This window comes from Mytilus edulis, chromosome 6 (assembly GCF_963676685.1).
Source record: "Mytilus edulis chromosome 6, xbMytEdul2.2, whole genome shotgun sequence".
In the NCBI taxonomy this organism is placed as follows: domain Eukaryota; kingdom Metazoa; phylum Mollusca; class Bivalvia; order Mytilida; family Mytilidae; genus Mytilus; species Mytilus edulis.
The window spans coordinates 19,356,975-19,378,976 of record NC_092349.1 but is presented as its reverse complement, the minus strand read 5'-3'; the positions used below and the strand labels follow the sequence as shown (position 1 = coordinate 19,378,976).

Below are 22,002 nucleotides of genomic sequence, written 5' to 3'. Positions count from 1 at the left end.
CTTAAATCATGATCTGATTATAATGGAAACTTACAATCAACCTTACAATAAACAATTACATGTAACTTAACACTGTGTTATGATAAAAATAAATGATACAGATTTCCTATTTAATTCACTCTAAATTATTTTTTTAAATTCTAAGCATTCGCTTTTGCAAAGTTTACAATCATTCTTGGGGCCTTATTCTCTTGTTAAACAGTTAGGGAAACAAATTATTAAGTTTAAAGATAAATTATTTCCAACTTGGGTCATAACCTTTAATTTTCATGGATTTCATATTTTAAAATTTTTAAACCAAATTTTAAATTGAGTCTATACCCGGCAGTGATATTGTTGGCTTCTTCAAAACTACCTCTACCCTTTTTTATTGGGAAATATGCGTCATTTTTATCAAATTGGGAAAATGATAATAAACCATGAATTTGACTGGAACTTCAATTTGCAGACCCCTTTTCAAGGGGTAAACCCTCATTTTAAATAAGATCCCTTATTGTCAGTGATGATACATAAATGGACCCTCAAATCTACACATATAGTCATTTTAGGCATGAAAAATCTTTAAATGAGTGTTTTTCAGTTTATATTCATGCACAATTACTACTGAGACTGCACTGTTTGGGAAAAAAGTTGTCTTTTTGGGAATAATTTTAAGCCATTTTTTTTTTTTCAAATTGGGATTCTTCTCCAGGGGAAAAAGCTTTCATTCTCCGTTAATTTAAAAGCAAACAATATCACTAATATCAATTATACCATGCGTATTAATCCAAACAATATCATAGAAAACAAAGAAATTTTATATCCAAGAAGAAAAGAGCTGGCACAGAATTGAATTTACTGGTAATATCAAGTGGGTAAAGGTGTTGAAGAATTAAAATATACCTTTCACATGTTTAAGGATTCCCCATCCTTTAATTAATCATTTGTGATCATAACATCTAATATTGTATGAAAATTTTGACATTTGCAGCTTTTTGTAGGTCATTTAAGTATGTATGAAATGAAGGTACAGCATTTATCAAATAATAAAGCAAAAATGGGGAATGATTTGTAGAAACGCTGCAGTTCTTCCTGAGGTAGAAGTTTTTTTCTACTATGTCATCTTGGTAGGTAAACTAGGATTTATCTTATTCAGGTCCAAATTAATTAAATTATAGCCTATTGGAATTTTTTTATATAAATTTCAAAAACCTGGTCATTTGTTTAGGTGAACATGGCCATAAATATCAAGATGTCATGTCGGTGTGCTGTATTGTTACAATTATTCCTAAAACAACTAAAATAAACAAACTGGGAAGCGTACGTAAACCTATAAATAAGCAGAAAGAGTATTAGAACAGATGAGGTATATAAAACCTGGCCTAATGGATGGATGTATACAAATGTGGGAAAGGGGGATGGGGGTAATGTAAATTCATTTTCATTTGTTGGCTACTAATTTTCATGGATTGTGTGGGATTGAGGGAATCACAAATTATAGCATTCATCAAAAGTTCTAATTTTTAACTGGCTTGTATATAAAATTTGTTTATATAGATCTGCAGTATAGGTATCAAAAAAAAAAGCAATGTATGCAAAGATCTTTTTATTTTTTGTATTTACACATCAAGTCGTCATTAACATGTTTTAATGTGGATTTGTTAATTTTATTGGGTACCAATCTTTGTGAATTGAGAAAAACTTACAATTTCAGAAACATGATATATACTCTATTGCAGAATTTTTACATATATTTCATACAAGCATTTATTTTTAATATTTGTGGATCCCAAACCAAATTCCTATTATAACTTCTAGTTTCCCACAAATAATAATAAATTCACAGTATGTAAAGTAATGACTATAACCTACATGAGAACCATGTGTAAATTTTTAACAAATATTATAGCCATTGACCAATATCTATTGGCATGTATACCCTAAAATTTAAGTATTTCTCATGGATTCTTCTAAAACCAAAGGAGAAAAAAATATTTTACAGGGTCTTACTAAGCTCTTTCCTTTCAGAAACTGTGGATTTATAATTATTTGTTGAATACAAATTTTTGTTGGTTTCATGGATATAGATAAATTGGGATTTTTGTGTTTAACAATTTCTCTGTAGGCTTGTATGCAAATATTTGTAAAACCACAAAATCAAGTATCCTTGAAAATGCAAGTTTTCCTTAATACACAAATTTGGTGTCCACGAAAATAAATGAATCCACATTTCATGTAGATCAATCCTTCATGTCTTATTGTTTCAGAAGCTTAAATACACATGTACAATATACTTATATAGAAAGACTGAAGAGTATCTTATTTATTCCTGATTATCAGTAAGTAATAAAATCTCAGAAAGAGGCTCATGTCATCCTTTGTCAAACAACCTCAATCACTCCATGCCCTAACCCTGATTGTTATTGATGTGACAGATTAAGTTTGACAAAAGAATGACACAGGGCTGCGTTTCAGAGATTGAATAAAATGCTGCAAATGATGAAAAACAAGACATAGGGCCCAACAAATAATACATGTGTTTCCACTAATGTGCTGGAAATAAAAATAGGGTAGGTAGGCAAGCAATATCATTTTATTTTACGAACATTTTTTAGCTGGTTACTACTAAGGGATCAGTCTGACTTGAACAGAGGGCCTCCCCCGGGAGTGGAAGTTTCTTGCTACATTGAAGACCCATTGTGGTCTTCAGCTGTTGTCTGCTCTATGGTCGGGTTGTTGTCACTTTGACACATTCCTCATTTCCATTCTCAATTTTATTGTTCCAAAATGGCATAAAAAGTGTTAGCATAGGCACTAAAAATAGGTAGGGTTAGCTAAATTTTAACCTGGATTATTAGACTGAGGGAATATGGGATTGACATTGCAGCGTAGTTAAATGAGCATGTGACACATGGTTATATTAATGACAATGACGTTATACTTGTACAGTGCTCCATTGTCATACTGGTGATTTTAAGAGAATTATTTTTTTTCAATAAATTTTTCATAGAAATTCAAAGGTTAAAAGTTTAGAAACATCTTATATTTTATATGCTACACATTTTTTTCAGTTGATTCTCATAATTAGTAAATGGCTTCCAATAACAACAAGATCCATTTGGATATACTGCGTTTAGATACCTCTTATGTTGGTTTTTCATTCCTATATTGTTGATTTAAAGTTTAGAAATAGTTGGAAACCAATAACAAATGTCCAGCAAAAATTACTTCAAAAACATGATAAATAGCTGTATGAAAGAAATGTCTGCCCCATTTCAATCAAACTGAATCAGAAAGTCTCTCAAGTATTAGCTTACTGTTTTCTGTCATGTTCAAATTTACAGGCATATTCACCCATTTCAAAAATTGGGCACCATAACTGGAAAGTGCTTAGTAGTTTACATATGACAAGTTTATTAGAGAGGAATATGTTTTAATTGTTCTTATTTTGTAACAAAATGTTCATCATTCATTCCTAATGTGTATGAAATGAAAACAAATGAAAGGCATTCCTTATAGCATAATAACAGAGCACTGTAGTTGGCACTTATATAACAGAAGGTAAACAAAAATTACCATAATCATAGGTACAAAAATGTACAGGTACTTTGATTAAAGGTGTATCTTTAAAATTGGTATACAGTAATGGAATTACCAGACAAAGCAAAATAAATAAACAGATGGAGTAAAATATTTATAAGTGGATGTTATTAAATAATACAATGTATGCAGTAACTAAAATATACCATATTGTTTAAATCTTACGAAACTTGGATTCAAATGTAAATTTCATACGGGAGCATAGCTTTCCTATAATTATATAAAAATCAATTTTGATATCTAACTTGAGTATTAAATTAGCCATATATACACTCATGACATTGATATATATATAATATATATATATATATATATAATAAAAACTATAAAACAAATTCCCATACGTTTCGGCCATTACGGCCTTCTTCATTGGAATAAATTACAACATTGAAACAACAATTACATCACTTGGATACATTACGTTATAATAACTTTTATGACGTTCATTTGCCGCGTTTTTCGCTTTTTCAATATAAATATATTTATCATCGTTCATACATTGTGTTGAGTCCTTCAGGTTCTAGAGTTTTTAATTTTTTTATCCAAAAGGCTTCTTTAGTTTTTCTGTAAGTTTCTGTCCCAAATACTCTTTCTATGGCGGTAACTTTTAAATTTGTTATTGAATGATTGTTCTGAATGAAATGGTTGGCAAAATATTCCAATGAAGAAGGCCGTAATGGCCGAAACGTGTGGGAATTTGTTTTATAGTTTTTATTATACAATCATTCAGAGACTTTATGTATATATATATATATATATATATATATATAATGTATATTAACACTCAAACAACTTGCATTTCCCTTTAAATAATTTAGAAATGTATGTTCTCAATGGTCAATAATTATAAGCTGTTATTTATAAGTGCCTTGGTTCTTTCTTACAAGTTTTAAGGGACCAGCCATAAAACTTGTAGGTTTTTCTTGTAAGAAACATACCAGTCCATACTTTCTAGGAACTATACAGTTCCATTTTTAATTCTTTGATGTGGACGGTCATATCTGTTTTCCAAAAAACATCAGCAAAACTTAAATTTTACTGTAGGAAGTCATTAGGATGTAACTTTTGTCTCAATGGGGTAATTCAAATTTTAATATACAATCATCCTTTGTATGTATCTTATTATTAGTCTGTTAACTAAATTTACAGAAAAGAATCAGCATCAAAAATGTTCAAACACTATAGAAAAGCTATGCCCCATACTCATGATACTGTAAATTTAGAAATTATTTATTGTTTTTTATTAATACAAATAATGCAATTCAGTGAGTATCATAATAATAAGAACTCACATTTTTGAAAACTAAACCATTAATCTGTATGTAGATTTTTCTAAATTCACAATAATTTAACTCACACTTTTGTCCGTCTTTGAAAAATCCCAATAATAAATGCATGCCATAATTTCTAAATTTACAGTATATGATTGTTTATATCTATCCCTTCGTCTAAGTTTGACCTACTCTGTTCAACAGAAATGATATGTCATTTTGATTAACTATTCCTCCATGATGTAATTTTATTGTGTGTTTTCTCTCATTCTAATTTTTTAAGTACCATAAATATTAATAATTCTTAGATTATCATATTTTCTAAGTTTCATACAATACAAAATAATATATATATCATAAATTGGTATACACTTAACAAAATAATTAAGCATAGTAAAACATATTAAAGTTACTTAAACAAGCTTAGAGGGATGCAAGATTACACATTTTTCAAATATTTTTTTTCAGATGTTTAAATTCAAAGGAAATTAAAAAGACAAGACTTGATTATTATTTTTATTTCTTATTTGAATTCAGTCATTTCTCTTTTTTAATCTATTCTTATCATGCTTATTATTATATTAATGTGATAAAATTGTATAATATTTTATTACACAAGTAAATAAAAACTTAAATTTGAATTCTGATAACATCATTCAATGTCACTTGACTGCAGTATTTAATTAATTTGGCATTTGTGTCAATTTAAAAAAAAATCACAATAAAGGAATGAAAATTTTTGAATTACAGTATTAATTAACATCATAAAAAATTTGAATCTTGCATCCCGCTCTAAGACTTGTCGTGACATAACTTAAATAATGAAAGCACTTCATTCATAGTGAAGAGTATATCCTCTCCATTTTAATCACACTTGTAGTAAACTACTCCTGTTCCAAGGACATTCATTTGGTTGCCTTGGTAACCATCACTGCGGTTCTATATTCTTGACTGGCACTTGAACGTTCAGAATACATGGTTAACATTTTCTATATTAAGCACATTTTGTTCCTGGATCAGAACTGAACAGTGACGGATGATGAAATCCTCTATAAAGGGGATATTCACAGAGTGTGTGGTAATAACTATTGGTGTCCTGAACACCTGAGTAAAACGCCGAACATAATGAGGGTTAATCCCGATATGAGGTGGAAGTAAAAGAACTACTACTATTACATTTTATTGCTAGGAGTCAGACTTATCATACTACCTCGTAAACTAACGTCATCATCGTAATTCTGAGCCATCGTAGAGGCTTCCAACACTTCCATGGCATTCATACCTAAACGTATAGTTTCCTCATCGAATTTCTCTATTTCTTTCACTTGCCGTTCATTTAAAGCTTTTACCATTTCTGTTTTAGCACTTGAAAGTTTTGTTCTGTCATCATCCATCTGTAAAGTATGATAAAGGTGCATGATAAACAAATGGTTATATTATATTTGAGCGTATTCTTCTAGATAAAAAAGACTAGAATGTATAGTTACAGAACCTCATGATGAAACAGTTCAAGAAGCATTTATAAGTTTGAACATTAACTGTTTTTATATATGTGGTAAAGAGAATAGAATTGAGAATGAAAACAGGGAATGAGTCAAAGAGACAACAATCCAACTGAAGAAATGAAAACAGTCCGAGGCCCCCAAGAGTTTACAATGATATCTTTGAGAGTTAAACTCTGTGTTGTGTAGATAATTAATTTATTAAATTGTTGTCTCATTGGCATTTAGGTAACCCTAAAAACAATTTTTTCAGGCAGTTCTGTAAATGAATATACATGTATATATGTTTCTTAAAGTGTGCATTGGTTAAATTCTAAGTAAAATTCATTATATATGTCAATTGTCTATTTACAATCTACCTACCTTTTGTTCAAGGAGAGCTCGTCGTAACGACACTCTCTCCTCTAATTGTTTCCTCTCTCTGTGGTGCTGAGCCTCCATCTGCATCTTAATTTTACTCTGATATGCCATCAGGAGTTCTAACTCTTGCTGCAGTCGTTGTTTCAACTCCTGTGCCTCCGTTAACTGGGCGTCATCTAATCTCATCTGTTTTATAAACAATTGTAATAAGTTAATCATTTTAGAAGGTTTTTAATAGTATCAATTTAAATCAAAGTAACTGTTTGTCTCTTTGAATAAAATGTTATTGGTTTTTTTATTCTTTTTGATTAATTGATGTGTAAAAGAGACCATGGTTATTTTCTTTGGAATATTTCTACCCTAATGCAATGGCCTTTGGTCTGGACTTTTAGAATCTACCCAAAAGTAAAAAAAGAATCATATTTTCACAATAAAAAGGGTACTGGTAGTTCTAAAAAAAAACCAATATAAACTGCATTGAACATTTTTTTTCTATATTCGATTTCTTGGATTAGTAATTGTTTTTATAACACTGATCATGGGCTTTCAAAAGAAAATAAGACTTTTTTTTAATTCACAATATTATGAATATTATGGTATCTATATAAAGCATATGATTGGTACCTATTAAAACGTTTAAACCTACTGCATTTGTCTGCACCGGTCCTAAGTCAGTAATCTGGTGTTCAGTAGTTGTTGTGCGTTAATGTGGTTCATAAGTGTTTCTCAGTTTTTGTGTAGATTAGACCGTTGGTTTTCCTGTTTGAATGGTTTTACACATCATTTTGGGGCCCTTTATAACTTGCTGTTTAATATGAAACAAGGTTCCGTGTTGAAGACCGTACATTGACCTATATTGATTTACTTTTACAAATTGTGACTCGGATTGAGAGATGTCTCATTAGCACTCATACCACATCTTCTTTGGTTTATATATCTAGCACTTACTTTTTCCCCGTGTAGTATATGATATCATACAAATGTACCACCAAAGTCTAAATGGAAATCTGTATACCATCCCTTCACACTCATTAAACAATACCTAAAATCATGATAAAAAATGTTAATATATATAATATAAAATATCATCACAGACGTATGTCCCACCCTGTTATTTTAATATTGCAAATGTTGAAATTATAATAGCATTGCAATACTCTAACATGTAAGTTTTGCGAATAATCAAAGTCGATAAACCATGACTGAAGGTACATGGATACACAATCTCCATAGAAATGAAGATATACCAATGCCAATACAACTGCATACCAAAAACTATTGACTTATCGTAAGCTGTTTCCTTTAACCAACCCTAAACACAAACTTGTTTACTATGTTAAAGTTTCAGTCAATGAACAATGATGAGGGGTTGGGGCTATATGATCCCCATGGAAATGATACTTGCAAATGCCAAAAAAATGCATACCAAATATCATTCACTAAACATTAGCATTTTATTTTAAACTAATCTAATCACAAACTAATACATGAAAACTAAGCAAAAGATTCAAAGCCAATAGACCATGACTGAGAGGGCAGGGCCAAATAATAGCCATGGAACTAAGATTTTCTAATGCTTATGCAACTGTATACCAATCAGCATTGGCCTACCACTAATGGTTCCCCCTTGAACTGACCTAATCACAAACTTATACATGTATTTTGACCTATAATGGTATACTTTTATAAACTGTGACTTGGATGGATAGGTGTCTCATTGGCACTCATTCCACATCTTCTTATATCTAGACTATGATGAAATATACTAAATTAAAACTTTGAGGAAAATTCAAAACCTGATGTCCCAAATGATAATCTTTTTTGTAATGCTCGAAATTTCACTTCTCTTTTTGTCGCTATAAATAAAATTGTAATGCCTTTACGGTAAAATGCAACACCACAGAGCAGCTAGTCTAGCCGTTCATCAGAACACTAGATGAATTAGTGTCATATACTTCATTCTTGATAGTAGAAAATCTGCCTCAAATTTAGTCCAAACAATTATGACGTCTGGCAAGGCTAATTTAATTTTTTTCCTGGAATGTGGGATAAAAAAAAGTCAAAATCGAAAAATACCCACAGCAGACAGCTTGATTTTCTGGACTACAATGTACCTCCAATTTATACCTACTTTTGAACTTTTTGGTGTTTCATCTTGTCAATTATGTTAGTGGATTCTGTCTGACAATTTTTATAGTGTCTTGGCCATACTGTGTCCACCCAATCCACTTGTCTGACCTACAAAGAAAAAATAAACAACTTTAGTTGATCCATGCATCAAGCAGATTGGTGCCATCTCACAGGCACTTGTCTCAGAATTTTTCCCCCCTATATACCTTAAAATAAGTTATATAGGAATATTTTTTTTCTGAAACAGGTGCCTGTGTGTCATCTCCACTTGTCTGACCTACCAATACAAAGAAATAATAAACAACTTTAGTTGATCCATACATCAAGTGGTGTCATCTAACCAGATCAGTGGTAGATCTAATGGGGGTCGGAGTTGGAACCCCCCTTGTTGGACGATCAATGCATTTGAATGGGGGCATATAGTTGGAACCATAACCCCTTTTTTTTAAATGGTTGGATGTGCCCCTGAAGGAGCAAGACCCTTTACAATGAGGATTTCTTTTTGTCGAGTATCAAGTATCGAGTAACAAAAAGCGAGTATCGAGTTATAAATGACCATAAACTATCACAATATTTTTTTCATATAAAATCAATCCATACACCACATATAGTTTACCTAGTCTTGTAACTTTAATCTTAATCACTGATATTTCAAGCAGTCACTGAATCTTGAAAATGAGGTCAAGAACAATGGACAAATGAAGGACATAATCTTTGTAAAATACGGAATCTGCATCAGACATGTGACAGAGTAATCAAGCCACAACTAGAGATTTGGAAATTTTCAGCTGGAGTTTGGGCTTCATAACTGGAGATTTTTTATCGACCTTTTTATTGACATACGCACGATTTTGTGTGTATGTTTAAATTGCATATCTTCCTTTTTTGTTAAAAAAAAAAACCCAATGATTTCTTACCTTCAAGCACCTGCATAGGCATTTTTACTTGATAGAAATAGAAGATAAGGAGTTTTCAAATATTTATTCACCATATATAGTTCAGGATAAAGTGAGCAGCCATCATACAAGTCATACATACATGTAGTTGGCTAAAAGTACCTCTGCTTTATATAGCCACATTGTCAACTTTAGTACCACTACTGAAAATGTTTGAAACAGAAGGTGTTGAGTAGATAGAATTGTGGGAGCTTTCTGGTGGGTAGCTGTCTCCATATTTTTGGTCAAGTAATTAGGGCCACCATAGTCAGTTTTGCATGAAGTGTAGTAAGCATGGTCTTGACCCTTGGCACTGGACGTGCACCATTTTTAAATTTAGCTAGATACTTTGTCTTCTTTAATTTGATGCTGGGGTATTTGGTGATAACATACAGTTTGCATTTTGTCAAATTATAGGTATTCCATTGTCTTCGATAGAAAACAAGCCATATTTATCATATTTGAGTTGATTTCATTGTCTTTGAGGTTCAGTATACACTGTAAATCTGTTCCATGATTTCAACAGCATCAAAATTTATTAAAGTGTTTTATCAGCATCAAAACTTTTTTAAGTCGATGTTTATACAATTCAATTCTTTATTTACCTTAAACAATACAGTTTATCGGTATAATATGCATAAATATACAGTTTACAAGTTGTATAGCATTAACAAACACATAAATAACAAACGTCAGAAATATTTGCAACTGTTCTATAATAATGTCAGTATTTCACTTGTAATCATCCAGCCGTGTATATTTAACTAGCTAGTTGATTACTAGGTAAATGGCAGTCATCTTTTATTGTTATATAAACAGTCTAATACTTATGGTGACTTGAGTAACACCGGTATCACTCAGATTACAATTCTACCTTGACAGGTTAGTTTGTATTTAGCCTATAAAATACTTATTTAGCCTTGAGAATTGAAAGGTCAGTTTATCCCATTCATACAATAGAAGTTGATAAAGGCTTCATGCCATTTACCTTGTTCAAAATTAAGGTAACTTTATTGTTGTTGTGATATTGTTAAAGTACAAAAGAACCCTATATTCTGACCAATGCTTAAGGATTATGTACCCTTGTGTTGATTCAATGCTAAACATATGGAAATTTTATAGAAAATCCACAGCCTTTATCCTTGCACTCTCATATTTGGGAATTTGATGACTGATAGATATAGGATTATTGCATGCAGTGCTAGCATTGATTTCCATAAAACAAGTTTATTAATGTAGTTATTGGTTAAAACAAATAAAAATATGGACCAAATCAAGTACACCTTTTAGGGTGCGTTCGACTTTATTGACTCAGCACAAGGTATTTTGGAATTTACAGGTTGGTTTGAACTTTTTTGTAAAAAAATAAACACTAGCACATCATAGAAAAGCAAGTGAGTAATCTATGTTTCAAATTTTATAACAAAAATCTCTGTATAAAAGGCTGTGGATTTTCTATAAAAATCTTGGTTTATTTGCCACAAAGTACTCTTTTTCTATTAAATAAAATGAAACAGTAAATAATAGTGCTTTGCATCTAGTTTCCCCTTGGTGTATGTACAAAATGGCCTATCTCTATTATTCGTTATATCTGTAGTTTTGATACAATTGAAGTTTGAAAAATTCGTACAAAAATGGCTACAGAAGGGGTCATCAACCTAAAACTTTGTGCATCTTGATTTAATTGTTAAAAATCTGTTAATGTTGAATTTTTGGGGTTATTTCGGCCTTTTAATTGCATATTTCTTTACATGGTAGTTTTTTTTTTTTGCAGATATAAAAAAAAAATATCTGCTTGACTTTTAATATAGAAATAGACTATGCTTGCAGGTTATATATTACACTGTCTTGTTTTTTGTTTACACCAAATCTGACAGATTATTATTTATTTGCAAAATATTTTAAAAGAGAGCTGAATTTTTTTCTATCTTTAAATGTGCATTGAAGGTTAAAATAATCATAATGTGAACAAGAATGAAGAAACATCTTGGTCCCCCAAAAAAACATCAACCAGGATATAACATTCCAAATTTTAATTTATTATACTAATATCAGTTGAAATCTCAAGCCACTGTTTTGCATGTTAACAATGTAGGTCATGTCCCAACAGAAAATCAATAAATATGACAGTACAATGTACTCTTAGCACAAACACATAAGGTCACTATGAAATAGACATCTAGGGCAAGAAACAGTCAGTTATACCAAACCAGTTTGACTAGATGTCTAGTTTTAAACCAGTGTGACTAGATATTGTCCTATATTTTGACAATGTAAATGACATGAGGACCTGCATGGGTTTTTTTAATATCTGTATTCTTTAAATTTTAAGGGAATTTTCTTTTAATAGCCTTAAAAATAACTCTCATTCTGTAAATTTCATATGAAAATGATTTTACTATTTAGTCTTTCTGTTACAACATTATTTATCAATTCTGTACATTGATCATTATTTTATCAGTATTGCATTACAGTTACCTAAGTTGCCTTTTAATTTGCACAGTTATTCTTTATACTTTTGCACCGCATTAAATTATTATCTAATTCATTATTTTGTTGTTCATTTTCTCTATTCTCTATTTTTTGTTGCTATTACATGTATTATCTATTCTGTAAACCCCGTTCAGACCCTTAAAGGTAAACTTCTATACACCTTATCGCTATTTAGTCCATTCCGGGGAAAACAGTCATTTATACAACTTCCTGTTTGGGTCACCGGCCGAAAAATAGAGGTCATCAGTAGTGAGCTGAGGGAGAAAAAACTTTAGAAAGTGATCATCAAGAAACTTTGATATAGTATGATCCACTTTTTTCGAAATTAAAATTGAAGTAAAAAAATATTTTGTTTGAAGTATTTACGGTAGTTTAAACAGGTCTCATTAAAAAGTATCATGCATGGTGAATTGTTTAAACAGGGTCCCAGATAGCTTCAACTGGATGAAAAAGTTGTGTAAATTTAGAACTTATCCGGAAAGAAATAAATAGCGATTACATGTAGGTGTATTGTATGAATGGGATAAACTGACCTTTCAATTCTCAAGGCTAAATAAGTATTTTATAGGCTAAATACAAACTTACCTGTCAAGGGGGGGGGGGGGTATTTTCCTATTATTGGGTATACGGGGATGTGCCAAAAATATGGGTCATAATTTGCGAGATTTTATATAAAAATTACCCTCCTTTTTAATGACATCCTATATTAAAATGCATTTACGTTTGATAACTGTATATTGATTTGGGGTATGTCATCTACATATCATATATAACGATAACATATATGTGCACCAAACGATGTCAATTCATATATAAAAACTTAAGGGTAGCTGGTATATTTATGAATTATTAGTGATGATGAGTTAGTGCTTATATAAGCATTGGTCATATTTTAAATATTGTATATAAGTATAGGTCATTCTTTCTTAAATATTTATATTACTATAGGTACTGAATTTCAGTGAATGTTATATTAAAATGGGTACTTTTTTTAAGATTCAAGTGTCTGATCCAGCACAAGTTTAGCCAGATTTTCCACACTAGACAGTGTCTGGCATTGAAAGGATATCAAACTAATGTTTTATGGAATGATTCTCACGTACATATGACAATCATATGCATAGGAATGTGGAACAAGACTCTTTCACGCAAATTTTTTTTATTTCCAATATAAACTCCGAAAAGACAAGAGCATAGAAATGTACATCAATGAGAAACATTCTTTGTGAATAAAATCCTTCCAAAACTTAAATGTGTCATTAGTGTTGCATCATTTATCAGTAGAGATAATTAGATTCCAGTCAGATTGCCCAACTGAAGGTTTTTGTTCGAAATGTTTTGTAAATCTTGGCTGTTTTGCAAGACAAGCTTGGCTGTGCAGGTTGCTCGGCCGCCCCTTTCAGTATGAGACAATATTTTTTTTATTACTAGTATATGGGTCATTTTCAAAAAATGTCGAATTTTGAAATTGAAAAATTTATTATAAGCTACTTATTCAAACAACCCTCTACATAAGCAAATCAAAACAAACAGTACTTTAAGAACAACTTATTAAAAGATGCAATCTTAATGATGTCATACAAGAATATCTTGAAACATTTTTTGATCGGTGGTACAATATTTTGTCTATCCTGTTACCATTTTCAAAAGAAATTTTGGGTTATTAAGAAAAGGTTTAGATAAAATGTTAAGCTTGTTTTACGTTACCAATTAGATGGTTTTCAAGAGAATAAACTTCTATATATATTCATTCTGTAAAATAATAGATTATTTGCCAATTTTCTAGGTTGTACTGAAAAATGGCTCTAAAAATTGGTTTTCAAAGGTTGTAAAAATTACAACCAGTAATGCAAGTCTAAGATAGCAATTTATATTGTTCGGCCTCTTTTCACTCTTTCAAATAAACCCAACATCAAGTAAATCCCTTATAAGTTAATTTACTTTTCTCTTTATTTCGTTGGTAACAGGAACGTACGTTTCTGATATATCACTATATAAAAGTCTATCCTGTTACCTTTTTGTCTATCCTGTTACCGATATCAGTATTGTACCTGCAAATGCTTAATTGGGAAGATTAAGACGTTATAACCTTAAGATGAGTTCAAACAATGAAATATTTCATTCGTTTTCCACCTACATGTTAAGATAAAAAAATTAACGACGTTTTCGTCTATAATTGTCTATCATGTTACTGTAACCATAGCAACCATAGCAACAGGATAGACATAACAGGATAGACAAATTTCTTCGTTTTTGATTGCTGTTGTGAAATAACTACTCCCTTTGGTGAAGTGATTATGGTTTTCTATTGTGAATTTGGTTTCCAACACGTTATTGCACTTTTTACAACCATTTTGTTAGTGTAATTAATCAAAATGGTTGGTAACAGCATAGACATGAAAAAAAGTACGCTCTATTTTTTTCACTAAATGTCTTGAAATTTCTTTTCTCTACACTGTCGTTCAAGAAACGAGGCGTTTTAAATGTAAAGATTACTTTGCATTTTTGAAATCAACACTGACTGATTCAATATTCATAGGGAGAATAATTTAACGACTGATTTAAGTAGCGGTAACAGGATAGACATGAACCTCCTGTACGCTGATTGAATTTAGTTTGTAGATAATCTGTTACATACAATGATAAAGAAGCTACGATTTTTCGTTAGAATTATAAGTCCCTTTTGCAGATATCAAGGCGATCAGAAAATCGGAAAAAAATTATTTGAAATGTGTTTTTCTGACAATGTATGCACACAAATACACCCAAAATCGGCCTTAAATGCAGTTTAATCTTATCAAAATAGATGTAAGGTGTGTTTATTATTAATGTTCTGAATCACAAATCCGACAAGCTTTCATTTAAACCATTACAACTGAAATTTCCATTTGAAATAAAAATTTTAGCATGGGTGTACTGAAAATTCGACATTTTTTGAAAATGACCAATATACTAAATCACTGACGCAAGACTGGAGCGGGCCCCCTTTTAAGCAGTTAGTGCGAATCACCTTAGGTGTCAACCATCACATGCAAAACCGGGGGAGGGGGAAGTTTTTTTCATAATAATAATACATTGAGATTTAACATATACTTTACTATATGTAGTGTTTGTTTTAAAGTATTGCCAACAAAATTCCTCAAATTTGGGATCATAATATTGTTTAAGAAAAATACCTTACCCCCTGTACTTCATAAAAAGTGCAAAGTCTTCTGCAACACACGTGCATGGTTAATTCGGATCACATATTTTCTATTCCGATATTATAAGAATTCGAAGGTTCATATCATTTACAATATCATTCAATATTTTTCTGGGATTTGTTTTTACTGCCAACGTTTAACCTCGAGGTTACATTGTAGTAAAAAAAAATCCAATAAAAACGTTGAATGTAAATGATATGAACCTTTAAAGTCTTATATTATAGGACTCATGTTTTTCAAATGTAATGTGTTGATCAATTATAGTATGATGATTTTAATAAACTTCAGATTAGGTTATTTGTCACGTATATTGATTTCATTATATCGAGTTGTCCCAACGATACACTTGTCGGTGTGCTCGATCATACGAATTTACCGACATTCATATAGACAAAATGACCCAACTTTGAAAAATTCTTGTGACGAAACTACATTTCGGAACACGTTAAAAATTTGATACTTAGAAAGCTGCATTATTAAGATTTGATATATATTTTTTTCAAAAAAAAAGAAAAATATGCAGTCAAATCTGGCAGTTTTTTACACATCCCTATGTTGAACAATAGATTGTTCAATTAACAGCATGTTTGGAATTAAAAATTAATATATTAACAAATTTAGCTTTAACATATACTTTACTTATAGTGGTTGTTTAAAAGTTATATAATGGTTTTGTGTTTTAAGAGATATTCAACACTATGCATATCGGATTTTATGCGTAAATTGTCTCTCCTTTTTTTCTACCTTTTCTATCTCTTTCATTAGAAGAGTGATTTTTCTATTGTTCTAGTGTCACTGGAAATCCCACTGCATTGATTACCCGATTTACCTTTTTGACACAAATTCCATTCAGGAAACTTCCGTTTTTCTCGGACTTTTCCCATACTAACTTCGAGTTTTTCGGACTTTTTCCCTGTCCGTATCTATTTTGTCATTCGGCAATCCTTGGTAGAATCCGCTACTCTCCTACGGAATCGGCCGAGTTGAGACGAATGCTATTTTGTAAACAGTGCATACAATGTATATTCTACATTCTAATTTATTTATACAAATAGTTTATGGCACCTCCCGATATTAATCCCTTGGCTTGCATGCATACAATGACTTTTGTCTCAGGCAGGAAAAATCCGATGACTTCAATTTTTTTTATACTGATTTTTTCTTTTTTTCTTTTTTTTTTAATGCGTTGACACACATGACACATTGATTTAATTTTTTTTATCAGAAATAGTAAATAATGCGCTTGATGTCATATGTTACAGGACTAACAAAAAGACTTAATAGAAAAATAACTAGGCCTAATATTTTGTCATCATATAAAAAGAAAACAAAATACATCCAGATTCTTCAAAAGAATGTTTCCCTTTCTAGAAACAATTAGGATAACAAAACAAATCTCCTCTAATAGAAAATTTAAATCCAACTGATGTCATGGATGTCATTCAAATGATAAAAAATTATTTTGAACTTTTATTATTTGGGTCAGTTATTTTCTCTGTGGTTTAAATATTTACTGAATCAGGTATAAACATGACCTAAATAACTTCCTGGTTGGTTGCCATTGAAGAAATGGTGAAAGAAATGTTGAAAGAGAACTAAACTTTTGTCATAACAACAGCAACAGGTATTTGATTAAATATTAGTTATTCTATTTAATGACTAGGTATAAAATGCAGAGTAATGTGTATGTACAATGTACATTGTAACCTATATTCATAAATTGTAAAAAAAATATGTCTTATTGTTCAAAGGAGTAGGTTCCGTAAGGTCCTAGAATGGCCCCCTTTTTTAGCGTAAATTTCAAGTTAGGATTTATTGAGCAATATCGCAATAAATGATAGCTAATACAGTGATAAGAAAGGAATTAAGCCATTTTGTTGAAAAGTTATGTTCCTGCGATTCATTATGATGTCACAAGTTGTACTCATATTGATTTTCCACAAAAAAATTAATGAAAATAGGCAAATGTCCATAGATTATTGGACAGGAAACATAGAGGGCATAAGTTGACAACAAAGATCTTTTAAAATAATGTGTGTAAGGACATTTCATGTCTTATTTTAAAATCAAGTTTGTCGACGCCTGATCTCTATGTTTCCTGGTCTTTAAATTGGTTGAAATCCAGCTGATTTTGTCAAATTTCACCAAAATCTCTTATCTTAACCTTTAATGGAGTCTCCAAGTCAACTTAAAACATTTTTTGTCTTGTAACATTGAACTTTATAATCAGGGCCAAATATGGCCCTTACCGTAATCCTTGAGATTGAGAATTATATTTTCAAATTATTTTGTCGTCAGGGCCGTAGCTACCTATGAGCCAGAGGAGGCAACTGCCTCCCCTGAATTTTCTTCACCAAAATGTTTTTTTGAAGTAAAAAAATAAAATATTGACAATATGTACATGAAGAACTTTAATTCATATCATAAACAACACAAGTTAACAGTTTTAACAGTGTTATCATGATATGTGATATGTCTGTCATTTTTCGGATTTTTGATCGAATTAGTAAACCGTTTCAGTATTTGTTTTGGTTTTTTTTCGTGTGGCCGTCCGTCTGGTATTCAGTATTGAGGGGGTCAGTATTAGTATGAGTACACATATGAAACTTTGCTTTCGATAATTTTGAATAAAATCTTAACTATTCACATTTATTTGGGGGCTCAATTATTTAAGCAGAGAAAGTTCCTTTTGTATTGTGATTCGTTACCGGCTGAATCAGCTGTTGGATCGTTTTTTAAGCTTCCCGATCGTACAAGAACATTATGGTTAATGCCTTAGTAGGTAAATACTCCCATTCGTTGTAGCAGGGACTTTCTATACTAAGTATATACTAGACTAGTATAGAAAGTCCCTGGTTGTAGTTATATACATGTCTGTGTTCAGCTTTCAACAATATTGAAATTCAAGATCCTCGATAAAAAAAAATATCTTGCGTTTTATATTCTTGCTTTATATGTTTTTTTCTGGGAACATATCTAAGTTAATATATATTTATATATATATATATATATATATATGGTTTTTTGAACTTAACTTTTTCTGAAAAAAAGATCTTTAAATACAGAAAATACAGATAATAATTGTTTGCCTGAACATTGCTCCAAGGGTCCAGCAAAACTGATCTTTCTTAAAGTAAGGAAATCGAAGGAAAACGGGAAATTTTAGCCCTAACATTTGAGTAAAAAATCCACTGTCACAATGTATTTAATGTTAACAATTAAAGGTCAAAGTACAACTTTCAAGACGGAGCTAGCCTTGGCTCACCCCGAACAGCAATCTCAGCTTGTTTTTGCATAAAAGTTGCTTCTATTTTGAAGCAATACTGATGTTTCTTAAAGTAAGGAAATCGAAGGGAAACGGGTAATTTTTAGCCAATGACTTGAGAGAGAAAAATCAGTGACCCCCAAACCCCTGCCTCCCCTGAATTCGAACCCTAGTTACGGCCCTGGTCGTATGTAATAAACAAGAAGCCCAGATAGTGACCAATACAACAAGGTAATGCATGATAATCAAATACAATAAGCAGCAACAAAAGACAATCATTGAAGAATCCAACACGTGTCAGTCCCAAGTCAGGAGCCTGTCATTCAGTGACTGTAGTTTGTTGTACATTATATTTGCTTTCATTCATTATCTTGTTCAACACATAATAAATCAGTGTGTTAGTCTTCTCCTTTGAATTTTTTTACATTAGTCATTTCTGGCCAAATTAATATCCCCATCCATTCACCATTAACTATTTGGACCTTGATAATAAAGCAATATAACTTTTATCTTGGATATTTCCAGGTCATGGCATCCAGTAAACCTATTCCATGTGGACCTTGTATAGAAGGAAAAGTTAACACTAAAGCTAACATCTGGTGTAACAACTGTGATGAAGGATTGTGTTCAACATGTTCTGGTCATCACAGAAGATCCAAAGAAACACGTGATCATAAAATTATTGGTATTAAAAGTTATAAACCATCTGTCCAAGTTATTGAAACACAATGTGACAAACATGGTCAACAACTCAACTTGTATTGTCCCAGTCATTTAATGCCTTGCTGTGATCAATGTATTTTCAAAAGTCATTCAAAGTGTACCGGAATACAAAGTTTAGCTAGCGTTGTTGAGAAAACCAAGATTAAAAAATCTAAAGAATCTGTAGAGAAAGAAATTAACTCCATCTTACAACTCTTAGGTAAAATTGTAAATGACAAATCACAAAACATTAAAAGAGAACAAGAATATGAAAGCATTAAAGAATTCATTGTGAAAATACGCAATGAAATAGATAAACATTTAACCCACCTAGAGAAGAAGATATGCAATGAGGCAGATACCATCCTGAATGAAGAAAAATCAAAGGCAACAGATTTAATCACTGAAATTGAAGAAAAACAGAAAAACTTAGAGAAAATGCAAGACCAGTTACATTCAGTCATACCACATGCCTCAAAACTGCAATCATTTTTAGGTGTACATCAGATTGAACAAAAAGTACATCAATGTCAACGATACGTAGATGATCTAGACAAAGACGACAGGGCAAAAGAATTTACCATCAAAATGAAGGAAAATAATGAAGTAGAAAAGATAATGAAAAAGTTAGGATCCTTAGGAGAATTAACTGTTGTTAAAACAGATATGGTTTTGAAGAAAGAGACAAGTGTGAGAAGGGAAGCACAAGTAGAATCACAAGAACAATCAAACATAAACAACATGACCATTAACATTGAGAAAAAGATAGAGATCAACATGGCTAATGTTAGTGACATGATTTGCCTGATGGATGGAAGACTTATAATAGTGGAATGGTATGACAAAGTTAACCTACTTACTCCTGATGGGAAACTACTGAAAAAGCTACCTATACCTGGCAAAGCTTACAGTGTCACACAGATCAATCAGAACACTATTGCCATAACTTATCCTAATGAGAAAGCCATTAAGATCTTCAATATGGAGAATGAAACAGTAACCAAAGTTATCACATTAGACACATATTGCTTGGGATTATCATCATCAGATGATTCTCTTGTTGTAGGTTTGAATAAAGATGAAATCCGTATTATAGACTTAGAAGGAAAAACACTGAAGTCAATACAATTTGAGTGTGCATCAGTACTGGAAAACCTTGTTTACTGTAATGACAAAGTAATCTATAATGACTATTGTGATGATGCAGTATACTGTGTTGATCAATCAGGTAAACAGATCTGGCAATATAAACAGGATTTATCAGGACCAAGGGGACTTTGTACAGATACTTATGGTAACATTTTTGTAGCAGACCTGGAGTCTCATAGAATAATAGTTATATCAAAAGATGGAAAGGAGAGTAAAGTACTGCTTAGTGATGGACTGAAGAATCCTAGATGTATTTGTTTGAAACAAAATGAGTCTTCGGGTTTTATTCATGATGGAAGTGGCAAAAACTTGACAAAATTCAATTTATCTTTTGGATGAAATATACATTAAGAAATCAAATGATTTTACCTGACTTTGATACATGTACTACAACTAACAACTTGCTATGTCTATTTATTTAGTATCATACAGAATCAGTAAACTTATTTGTTTTTTGTTCAATTTTTACATAAATTAGGCCCTAGTTTTCTCGTTTGAATTGATTAGAATTGTCATTTCGGGGCCTTTTTTAGCTGACTATGCGGTATGGGCTTTTCTCATTGTTGAAGGCCGTATGGTGACCTATAGTTGTTAATTTCTGTGTTATTTTGGTCTCTTGTGGAGATTTGTCTCATTGGCAATCATCTAATTTTTATACGACCGCAAAAATTTTAATTTTTTGGTCGTATATTGCTATCACGTTGGCGTCGTCGTCCTGCGTCGTCGTCGTCGTCGTCGTCGTCCGAATACTTTTAGTTTTCCCACTCTAACTTTAGTAAAAGTGAATAGAAATCAATGAAATTTTAACACAAGGTTTATGACCACAAAAGGAAGGTTGGGATTGATTTTGGGAGTTTTGGTCCCAACATTTTAGGAATTAGGGGCCAAAAAGGGCCCAAATAAGCATTTTCTTGGTTTTCGCACTATAACTTTAGTTTAAGTGAATAGAAATCTATGAAATTTTGACACAAGGTTTATGACCACAAAAGGCAGGTTGGGATTGATTTTGGGAGTTTTGGTTCCAACAGTTTAGGAATTAAGGGCCAAAAAAGGGCCCAAATAAGCATTATTCTTGGTTTTCGCACAATAACTTTAGTCTAAGTAAATAGAAATCAATGAAATTTTAACACAAGGTTTATGACCACAAAAGGAAGGTTGGGATTGATTTTTGGAATTGAGGTCACAACAGTTTATGAATAAGAAGCCAAAAAGGGGCCCAAATAAGCATTATTTTTGGTTTTTGCACCTTAACTTTAGTATAAGTTAATAGAAATCTATGAAATTTAAACACAAGGTTTATGACCATAAAAGGAAGGTTGGGTTGGATTTTGGGAGTTTTGGTTCTAACAGTTTAGGAATAAGGGGCCCAAAGGGTCCAAAATTCAACTTTGTGTGATTTCATCAAAAATTGAA

General features: G+C 31.4%; 2 protein-coding genes across 3 annotated transcripts in view; one reads left to right on the top strand and one right to left on the bottom strand.

Annotated features, from left to right (window-relative positions):
* The window catches only part of LOC139527314 (repetitive organellar protein-like), a 42,896-nt gene extending 21,861 nt beyond the window's left edge, over nucleotides 1-21,035 (top strand). The window contains exons 1-2 of one of the 2 annotated variants that reach the window (XM_071322675.1): nucleotides 16,972-17,097; nucleotides 19,264-21,035. In XM_071322675.1, coding sequence (XP_071178776.1) covers nucleotides 19,267-20,928 — 1,662 coding nt within the window. In that variant the 5' untranslated portion in view covers nucleotides 16,972-17,097; nucleotides 19,264-19,266 and the 3' untranslated portion in view covers nucleotides 20,929-21,035. Of the gene's footprint in view, nucleotides 1-16,971; nucleotides 17,098-19,263 lie in introns of those variants that run through there. The other variant, XM_071322676.1, reaches the window with a different exon arrangement.
* The window catches only part of LOC139526252 (serine/threonine-protein kinase TAO1-B-like), a 38,338-nt gene continuing 22,358 nt past the window's right edge, over nucleotides 6,023-22,002 (bottom strand). Inside the window, exons 3-4 of the mRNA XM_071321383.1 lie at nucleotides 6,716-6,898; nucleotides 6,023-6,244 (exon numbers count right to left, since the gene is read on the bottom strand). Of these exons, the coding sequence (XP_071177484.1) occupies nucleotides 6,023-6,244; nucleotides 6,716-6,898 (405 nt within the window). The remainder of the gene's footprint in view (nucleotides 6,245-6,715; nucleotides 6,899-22,002) is intronic.